Raw genomic sequence first — 10,733 nt, forward strand, 5'->3', positions numbered from 1 at the left:
TTAGACATTACTGAAATAACTCCTCAAATTCATTACATAATGTAGAGGTCTTGAGCGCAAGACAGCAGTCTTAGCTATGTGTTACCCTGGGAAACAGACACATTCCGGAGAATCCATCTCACTCTGTCTGTTGGGCGAGACAGTCAACACGGCACTGGTTTTCTCTGGGGATTTCAGAGGCTACATTTGGAACTGGAAAATGGGTGTTGACAAATACTTTTTTTTTTACAAATAAACTATAATCTGAAACAGCCATATTTAAGTTTAGGATGTACATTTTGTCTTCCTTTAATAATTACAACAATACATTACTGATATGTATGATTCATCTTGACAAAATGTCGCGGTCATAAGAATCAGTAACCAAAATGATTGACAAGGGACACAATTATTCCATTGGTTATTTATTCTCAAAGTCTGATGTTTGTGGAAAAAGGAACAAATGTTGGTGTAAAAAAGAAGGGACAAACAGAGAAAATCTATTTTTGGCCCCCAGTTCTAGGCAGTCTTGATAAACAAAGAGACATTCTGGAACAAAACTAAACCGAACAGGAAGTCTGTGTCCCAAATACTCTATAAGGGTACTACTTCCTTGTTCAAAAGAAGTGCACTATAAAGGGAATAAGGTGCCATTTGGGACAAAGCCAAAAACAACATGAGCTCTGTGCACTTCAAGGCCTTCATGACACAACAGACTGCTGCGGGAATAAACCACAATAAAATACCCATTTTCACACTGACCACAATATAGACTACCAAATCATATCTACAGCAGAATAGCAGAGACTGGTACAGACTGGTAGCTTACTTCACTATAGATCACCTGAACATGAATGCTTTGGCACCCTTACGCTACACACCACCTCATTGGCTGACGTGATATGATGTCACAGGATGGGCGAGAGGAGAGAGAGGTCATGAGGGCAAGAGAGCGTGAGAGAGTGAGAGAGAGAGCGAGGAGAACCATAAAGGGGCTAGATGAAGAGACTGGATACATAGAGAAAAGCGAGTGGAGAAAATGAACATGTCGTGATGGAGTAGGTCCATTCCTTCCTCAATCCGTCCAGTACCCCCTGCACACTGTAATAACAGTACTGGTACTGTACTGACCTGTATATAACAACGTTATATAACTCTATTCTTCTGTCACATTTCACCTGTTTTTATTTATCTGTATTACAACCGTTATTACACATTTTTGGGAAAGAGCTCGCAAGTTAAGGTTCTCCCTGCACTGTTTTACACCTGCTGTGTCCTGTGCATGTGACAATAAAGCTCGATAACAAATCATAATAGCAGCACTGAAAATATAGCTTGTCTCATGAAATTAAGTAAGATGTATTAAAACGATTTCAATCAACGTACATTTTCCAAGTTTCATGGTCCAATTGAAAATGGACCTAAATGCAGTGGTAAGACTAGAGATGATTATAAGTCTGTGGCTCTAACTACAGTATCTTGGAGGATTGTCCAATCTAACTGTCCAATGTAATGTAAAGTACAATGTGTTCTTTCATTTGTTTCCTTTTGACATTCTCACTGCATATATATATAAAAAAGTTCATTTTTAAAACAGGGTGTTTTTCCTGTCAACAAAATACATGCAAAATATTCAACATCAATAAGACAACACAAATAAACACGAGACCAACGCTTCATAATAGTAGTACCTCAAAATCGTGTTGATTTGTCATCAGTACTAACACCAGCATGCTCTCATTATCAAAACGCACATTATATAACATAAACTTAGTATAGTCATAAATAAACTGCAGCTATATACATTTTCCAGTTCACTCCATATAAAAGCTCAATCTACCAAGGCTGTGACTATACCAGTACTGCAATACTTTTTTCCATGGCAAAAATGTAAACATGAAGCAGAAAAAAACTCTTCGGTCTTTTAAAAACCTGCTATGTATAAATACTGTGATCAATGTTTATTTCCAACATCAGGGCTGTTTTCCTAAAGAAGGTAAATCCGCCATCATGTTTTGTTTCATTGCCACGCGACTAACAAGTATCGCGTTGCTGATATCGTCCGAGCCCTACCGTCTATCTTTGTTCATTCGTTTAACTAAAATGTGAATATCTTTTCATTTTCCCATTCGACAAGGAATCATTTTGTTTAATTCTAACTTATTTCACAGTCATTGTCCAATAGCGGTTAGACATTCAGAACCAGGACATGGAAACTGTGTGCGCAATAATGTGCAAAGATCCTTCTGATGCAAAACCCCACAACTTGCCTTTGAAACCTAATCATTCACTTTAAAAAAGGTACATTCATCAGGAGTTAAAAACAACAAACACCGTCCTTCAGGTTCTATTCAATCAAACTGGCGACCCGGTTTCTAGGATAGGTCAACAACAGCATTATTCCTGTGCAGAAAATGAATTGATACTGATATCATGTAGTTTCACTAGTAAAGGGATACTTCAGGATTTTGGCAATGAAGCCCATTATCTACTTCCCCAGTCCCAGTCCGATGAGCTCAAGGATACCATTTTTATGTCCCTGCATCCTTCATCCAGTACGAAGGAAGTTAGAGGTAGTTTTGCAAGCCAATGCTAACTAGTGTTAGTGCAATGACTGGTAGTCTATGGTCACAGCTAACATCTGGTTTCCATAGACTTCCAGTCATTGCGCTAACTCTAGTTAGCAATTGCGCTAACGCTAGTTAGCAACTTCTTTCAAACTACACGCAGACATAAAAATGGTATCCACAAGTTCATCTGGATCTGGAGAAGGCGATCATTGCCAACATCCTGACGTATCCCTTTAATTAAGTTGGTCAGCACATTAATCCGAATGTACATACTTGCTGCAAAGGAATGCTTATTTGACTTATCACTCTAACCAGTTTCATTGAACTCGCCACAAGTCTACCTGACACTGCTAGTAACTAGTGTTAGTCTCTAGAATGGGTGGATCCCTTTAATTCTCAGAGAGGAGAGAGGACGCCTCAGCCAGCCCGTTGAAAGACCCTTGGCTTTGCTGCTCCTTAGTCCCCACAGATACCTCAGACCGTGTGCTATTCTTCAGTGAAAGTGTAATATCATTACCGTTCATGTCTGTCTGAAATGCTTATTGACAATTATTGTCATGAGTCTTGTCCTGGAGGCAGAACTGAGCGATTTCCCCTTAGATAGGCCAGCTACTGAGTCAAAATTGGCTATATTGTAAAAATTCAAAAATGTGCTTTTGGTCTTAAGGTTAGAGTTAGGCATTAGGGTTAGCAGTGTGGTTACGCTTAGGGTTAAGGTTAGGTTTAAAATCTGATTTTATGACTTTGTGGCTGTGCCAGCTAGTGACCACTCCGCAGAGTTGCCTCTAGAACAAGATTCATGATGAAAAACGCTAACCTGTGTCTGATAGGGCTGCTCATGGTGTAGTGTACTAGTCTCCCCACTGTGGGGAGTGTTGTTCTGCTGCGGGGCTGAGGAACAGGCGTTGGCTGCTGGTGCTTTGTCAGTGTGGGGAATATGCATATACAGTCCCTCTATCTGGCTGAGGTGGTCTGTGTGCGGCTCGGAGGTGGTTTTAGGCTGCTCCTGTGACACGACCGTGGGGCCATCGGTGGCCCCCTCCCTGTTGGGGAGTGAGAGGCAGAGTGAGGGAGCTTCACAAGGGGATTTTGGTGTGGGGTTCAGCTTGGCTGAGTTGTCCATCTGGTAGTACCCCGATGAAGGGTTGTGGTAGTATGAGTTGGGGTTAGCGTGGTTGGTGTTGGTCTGTGTGCCATCACTGTAACCCAACACAGAGGAGAGAGGGACCACCTCTGTGTGAGAGACTGGGGGTCCACTCACCCCCTCCTCCATAGACTCACAGTCATCTTCCTCCTCCTCCTCCTCAGAGTCACTAGTGTGCAGGCTGTCGGTGCTGCAGTCCGAGAGGCCACTACATAAACTACTACCATCGTCATCATCCTCCTCCTCATCATCTTCCTCATCTTCGTCCACTTCCTCTTCTAGATGCTGCTCCACGTCGCTGGCACTCGGCAGGTGCATGATGGGAGCCTGCGGGACTGGGATGTTGTCAGACATCAGGGGGTACTGCAGAGCACGCTGGACAGGGACGTTGACTGGTAGTTCTCCGTGGTACCCAATGGTGACCTGTGGTTGTTGTTGCTCGTGGCTCTTTTCCAGCTCCAGCTTCATGATGGTGTGCAGGAAGTGGGTGCGAACACGGATGGGGTTGAACTCGACACGACCTGTGCTGTTACTGCAGCCCTCCTTGCTGCAGCCGCACGGGAATGACATGCGATCTACCTGTACAGACAGACAACCAACGCCTCAGTTAGCCTCCAATACTGGACGGTTCCGTTTCCAATGAATAACGAACACATAGACAGATGCATAAGCATAGCAGACGGTCAAACAGCCAGGCAAACAGCCAGCTATCCAGTAGCGGGCCAGCCAGCCAGCCATCATTTAACAGGCAAACATACTGACAGAGGTAATTCAGGAGACCCTCACCACAGCTCCATTTACCTGGCACTTGATGCCGGCCAGGCTGCAAGCGCAGGTCGCGGGGTTGCACAGCCCCCTGCAGTCACAGCCGCACTCCTCCCGGGACACCCGGATGGCCCGCAGCTCGTGCTTCTCCTCCACGTCAATGCGTCGCACCCCAGACGCCCGGAGGAGAGCGCGCCGCCGCCTGGTGGTCATCGGCTGCAGGAAGAAGTACTCGTCCACCTCCGTGTTGTCCAGGTCGATGTCGTCCTCTGAGATGTCGTCCAAGGTCAGTGACTCGGCCTCGTCCGACTCCACAGTGCCATTATTGGTCAGCTGGAAGAAAAAAACATGAGTAGATGGTGATGCTCTCTCGTGATGCACACGGAGTAAACCGAACACCTTCCTAATATTGAGTTGCACCCCCTTTTGCCCTCCGACCAGCCTCAATTCGTCAGGGCATGGACTCTACAAGGTGTCAAAAGCGTTCCACGGGGATGCTGGCCCATGATGACTCCAATGCTTCCCACAGTTTTGTCAAGTTGGCTGCATGTCCTTTAGGTGGTGGACCATTGTTGATACACACGGGAACCTGTTGAATATAGAAAACCCAGCAGCGTTGCAGTTCTTGACACAAACCGCCTGGCGCCTACTACAATACCCTGTTCAAAGGCACTTAAATCTGTTGTCTTGCCCATTCAAGCTCTGAATGGCACACACACACACAATCCATGTCTAAATTCTCAAAGCTTAAAAACATTTGTTTAACCTTTTTCCTCCCCTTCATCTACACTGATTGAAGTGGATATAACAAGTGACATCAATGAGGGATCACAGCTTTCACCTGGATTTACACGGTCAGTCTGTGTCATGGAAAGAGCAGGTGTTCTTACCGTTTTGTATACTCAGTGTATAATGTATCTCGGCTCTTGTAAAGTCATGCCATATAGACTGCTGTAGGTGCTTATATGTGCTTATATGTGTATCAGAAGGCGAGGTCAGTACAGGTGCATCAAAGCTGGGACCGAGAGACTGAAAAACAGCTTCTATCTCAAGGCCATCAGACTGTTAAACAGCCACCACTAACATTGAGTGGCTGCTGCCAACACACTGACAATGACACTGACTCAACTCCAGCCACTTTAATAATGGGAATTGATGGGAAATGATGTAAATATATCACTAGCCACTTTAAACAATGCTACCTTATATAATGTTACTTACCCTACATTATTCATCTCATATGCATACGTATATACTGTACTCTATATCATCGACTGCATCCTTATGTAATACATGTATCACTAGCCACTTTAACTATGCCACTTTGTTTACATACTCATCTCATATGTATATACTGTACTCGATATCATCTACTGTATCTTGCCTATGCTGCTCTGTACCATCACTCATTCATATATCCTTATGTACATATTCTTTATCCCCTTACACTGTGTATAAGACAGTAGTTTTGGAATTGTTAGTCAGATTACTTGTTGGTTATTACTGCATTGTCGGAACTAGAAGCACAAGCATTTCGCTACACTCGCATTAACATCTGCTAACCATGTGTATGTGACAAATAAAATTTGATTTGATTTGATTGATTTGATATCCTTGTATCTATGAAATAAATGCTCATCTCCTGACTATAATACCTTAGGTGGTGATGTAAATCAATTCAACACAAATGGTTTACACAGGTTGTTCAAAGAAAGTTGATACTCCAACACTCTGTCCGAGGTCACAGCGAGGTGTGAGGAATCAGCATAAACCAATGAGGGGGATTATTATTGATAACAATTACATGGCTGACTGCTTGTGTTAGCGCATCCCCTTGTGTTGGATTAGAATCTCTGCGATAAAGCAGCTGAAAGTGGTAGTGAATACACTGAATAAATACATTATAAGGAATGTAAAGGTCATTTTGACTAGAAAGGACTGTGCCACTCAGGCTTTTAATGTAATTTGTCATTAGCCTTGAACTCATAACCTAGTCCTAATGCTATCCTGCTTTCCTGGTTATCCCCGGCTTACAAATGGGCAAACATTCCTTCCTCATCTCTCTGCTATGTTAGCTGATTTCTAGCACCAAAAATAGTTGCCATGCTACACATTGGTGTACAATGTACTGCACTTTAGGCACTTGGAAAAGTGCCACTGTGTGTGCCTTATGCAATCTATTATTAATACACTGAATTAGCCACTGCACTGCTGGATACTTTAACACAAAGGCATAGTCCAAACCTTCAGTTAGACAGACTCGGCTGCCTTCCGTTAGACAGACTCGGCTGCCTTCCGTTAGACAGACTCGGCTGCCTTCCATTAGACAGACTCGGCTGCCTTCCGTTAGACAGACTCGGCTGCCTTCCGTTAGACAGACTCGGCTGCCTTCCGTTAGACAGACTCGGCTGCCTTCCGTTAGACAGACTCGGCTGCCTTCCGTTAGACAGACTCGGCTGCCTTCCGTTAGACAGACTCGGCTGCCTTCCGTTAGACAGACTCGGCTGCCTTCCGTTAGACAGACTCGGCTGCCTTCCGTTAGACAAGTGGTTCCCAAACTAGGGGTTGCGACCGCATAGGGGTGGGGGGACGGGTCGCCTGATATGAAAATGGGGGTCATGGGAGAATTTCCAAAATCCTGAAGAAAAATAATATATATATCAATACAGTGGGGAGAACAAGTATTTAATACACTGCCGATTTTGCAGGTTTTCCTACTTACAAAGCATGTAGAGGTCTGTAATTTTTATCATAGATACACTTCAACTGTGAGAGACGGAATCTATTTTCTAAGAAAATCACATTGTATGATTTTTAAGTAATTCATTTGCATTTTAATTAGCATTTTATTGCCATTTCATTGGAGTTGGCTGCTGTCGTGTCTGGACTATCATTAAATGTGAAGACTGTATATCATCAAAGCAATTCTCTATGTGTAATTTAATTACGCAATTAAACTAATCACGAAACTTTAAACTAGGAAGTCGGGCGCCATGAAAAATGTTGTTTATAGAGTGTCAATTTTAGAGTGTCGATATAAAAACGGGCTTATTTATTTACTAACTAACCACACCGAATGACATAAAACAAACTGTAGATATGTGGGTTACTACCTGATACAAAGAAAAAGTCCTTAGCGGACGAAGCCGATATGACGGCTTGGTAGACAAATGAAAGGGGTCCGGACGGAGAAAAAGCGGGAAAGACGAAATGGATTCACTAGACACAGTTGATAATTCTATTCATTGAAATGCTAATCCTTTGCACATGAACGGCCGCTCATTTGAAAATAATAGCAATGTCTAGATTTACGCCCGTATGTCTTTGTTGTCTTCTGTTGGAATCGCCTGTCTGTCTGCTGGAGAGTCAGTTCATCAGAGAGTTTCTGGTAAACTTCCCCAGAAGTCACAATGTCCTTCGTGGTTGTAGCTTTCTCCGCGGCTCTGGATAGTGTCTGTTGTAATCGATAAGTCAGGCGTACCATGTTCTTAGAATAGATGTTTCGGCGATTGTCGGTATTCTCGTACTAGACTAGTAATTAAATGTCTAAGATTTTCTCTTATTCTGTAGTGATTGATAGTCTCGGAGATGAACCATTTCCAGCCTTGTAGCCAAAACTACAGCTGTATGGTCTAATGATCTATAGAATTCTAGCCATTCCAACATGGGGACTCCCAGCGTTCTCTGACTTGATGTAAATTTTGTAGGAAGTGAGCTTTATACTCTGTGGAAAAAGGCGCGAGTCCATGACGCTGACATAATGTCTACGCTCATGTGGGCGTGACCACTGATTTGGTTAACTTTATATGAAAACCCATATTTTCTCATTTAGAACATTACATCTTTTCACAAATAGTTTAACGTTTAATCACATATGTTTCACAATATTTCGATGTAAACCTGACAGCTGGGAAATGTACACTGTAAGATATACAGTTATGTGTGTTTCCTGTCCTTCATTAGATCACCAAATGAACCACTCGACATGACTGTCCCTTAAGTGTCCACAGACCACTCCCACATTCTCAAAAATAGAAACATTATTTAATTATTCAAACTTTTGATGTTAGAGGGTCTCTCTGTGTTCCACAGTTTACATTCCAATCTCTAACACTACAGAGCATAAGGGCAGCCTATGTTATGACCGACCATAAAACAGTCGTCTTCCCGCTCTCCCCCTCTACGAGAGAGAGAGCGCACACTGTAGAGTGGACCCCCCTGTAACCTGATCCTTCAGATCGTCACAGGAGAGTTATGACACTACCTTGAGTTTGATGGAGTTGAGTTTCTCCTCTTTGAGGTGGTCTCGCAGCATGTCTCGGTGGCTTCTCTCCTGCTCCACAGCGAACTCCCCCAGGGTGTAGCGCTGCACCCAGCTGTGGCGTGTGGACATGCCCAGGGTGCTGCCACCCTGCGTGGGCACGCTGGTGAAGCCCTGGCGCCGGCTGAAGTAGTACACCGTCACGCTCTCAAAGTGCACATTGCGCACCAGCAGGCGCTTCTCACACCTCAAGATAGAGGAGGCTGTTAGAGGGAGGGATAGGGAGAGAAGGAGGGATGGAGAGAAGGAGGGATAGGGAGAGAAGGAGGGATGGAGAGAAGGAGGGATAGGGAGAGAAGGAGGGATGGAGAGAAGGAGGGATAGGGAGAGAAGGAGGGATGGAGAGAAAGGGGGCATTTAGAGACAAAGTATCACTATATCATTTTTTTATTGTACCTTTATTTAATGAGACAAGTCAGTTAGAACACATTTTTATTAACAATGATGGCCTACCCCCGGCCAAACCTGGACGACGCTTGGCCAATTATGCGCCGCTTTATGGGACTCCCAATCATGGCCAGATGTGATACAACCTGGGTTCGAACCAGGGACTGTAGTGACTCCTCTTGCACTGAGATGCAGTGCCTTAGACCGCTGTGCCACAGCCCTTAAGTGAGTATTGCTGCTATTGATATCCCTATGGACCCCTTGAGTTTTAGCATCCCTCACATCCTCCCTGTCATCTAAAAACCCACAGGGAGCAGGAGCTAGGGGAGATCACCAGCTATGACTCCTAGAGAGAGATGAAATCACACTACTCCCAAGAGTTACTTCCTGTTCCTCCCTGTCATCTAAAAACCCACAGGGAGCAGGAGCTAGGGGAGATCACCAGCCATGACTCCTAGAGAGAGATGAAATCACTCCCAAGAGTTACTTCCTGTTTCTCCCTATCATTCTAATCCCACTGAGGCTCTCTATGCTGGTGGTGCTTGAGGGAATCCCATCTGAGTTGAAAAGCAGTAGGTGAGGAAGTGGTTCTATTAACTGGGAGTTTTATTCCACTGAAAAGATGGATGGCTACTCACCAGCACAATGTAAGGCGCTATTTCATTCACTTTGTGTCAAATAGTTGACAGTGTTGTCCGAAGTTGGCAAAGCTGGCTGTGTTAGTTAAGCAATCAAGTACATGCATGCTGGGTAAGCAACTCACGGGCGACGGGGGTGGAGGGGCCGGGGTTGACGCTGTCGCTGCTGTTCCCGCTGTCACTGCCGGCAGAGACCTCGTCATCGGACCCCCGGAGAGAGGGGCAGGGGGAGAGGCTGTCCACCTCCACCTCCTCAAACCTCCTCTTCAGGATCCCACTCATCCTGCCGTAGGTCTACCACCCAACGTCTGCCCCTGAGAGAAAGAAAGAATGTTGCAAGAAATGGTATTATCGTTATTGCACAAGTGTGTACATGGTCGATGAGCAAACCTATGCTACTGCACATGGTTGCTCAGTTCATGGCATAGTGGGCATTGATCTTTCTCAATAGGTATATGTGATGAGTGCATCGAGTGCATAAAAGTAAACTTAACATTATGACTATAACTACTGTTCTCTGGAGGGAAACGAGGTACAACATACTATGGGGAGTCGCACTCTTCCGACTGAAGGGTCTACAATCATGCCTGATATGGCCACGCCTCGCTGGAAGCCCCGCCTTCTACAGGTGATAAGCACGAGGCTTGGATTTATTTCTTCAATTGAATACCGCTCTTGACCGAGCCCAGGAACGTGCGGAGTGGGGCCAAACAGGTGTTGTACCTCATTTCCCTCCTTCAGGGAACAGTGGCCCAAAGCGAGAGCATGTGCACACTGCTCCCCAGAAATAGGGACCGAGCCAAGGTTAGGAGGAAGAGAGAGTCTCTCCCCATCTGTTGATTCACACCACCACTGACATATTGTTGGTTCTGACCAACACAAGCCAGCCCGACAAAAGCAAGGGGAAGTGCCAGAGCGCCGATATACCG

General features: G+C 44.7%; 1 protein-coding gene across 1 annotated transcript; it reads right to left on the minus strand.

The window, feature by feature from the left end:
* Window positions 1-513: 513 nt before the first annotated feature.
* LOC109890407 (cysteine/serine-rich nuclear protein 3-like) lies at window positions 514-10,086 on the minus strand. The gene is made up of 4 exons (XM_031792248.1): window positions 9,930-10,086; window positions 8,723-8,982; window positions 4,495-4,791; window positions 514-4,272 (listed from the first exon to the last, which is right to left on the minus strand). The coding sequence occupies exons 1-4, from the start codon at window positions 10,084-10,086 to the stop codon at window positions 3,286-3,288; spliced, it is 1,701 nt and encodes a 566-aa protein (XP_031648108.1). The 3' UTR covers window positions 514-3,285.
* Window positions 10,087-10,733: the final 647 nt, after the last annotated feature.

The sequence above is a fragment of the Oncorhynchus kisutch genome, linkage group LG16 (assembly GCF_002021735.2).
Source record: "Oncorhynchus kisutch isolate 150728-3 linkage group LG16, Okis_V2, whole genome shotgun sequence".
Classification (NCBI taxonomy): domain Eukaryota; kingdom Metazoa; phylum Chordata; class Actinopteri; order Salmoniformes; family Salmonidae; genus Oncorhynchus; species Oncorhynchus kisutch.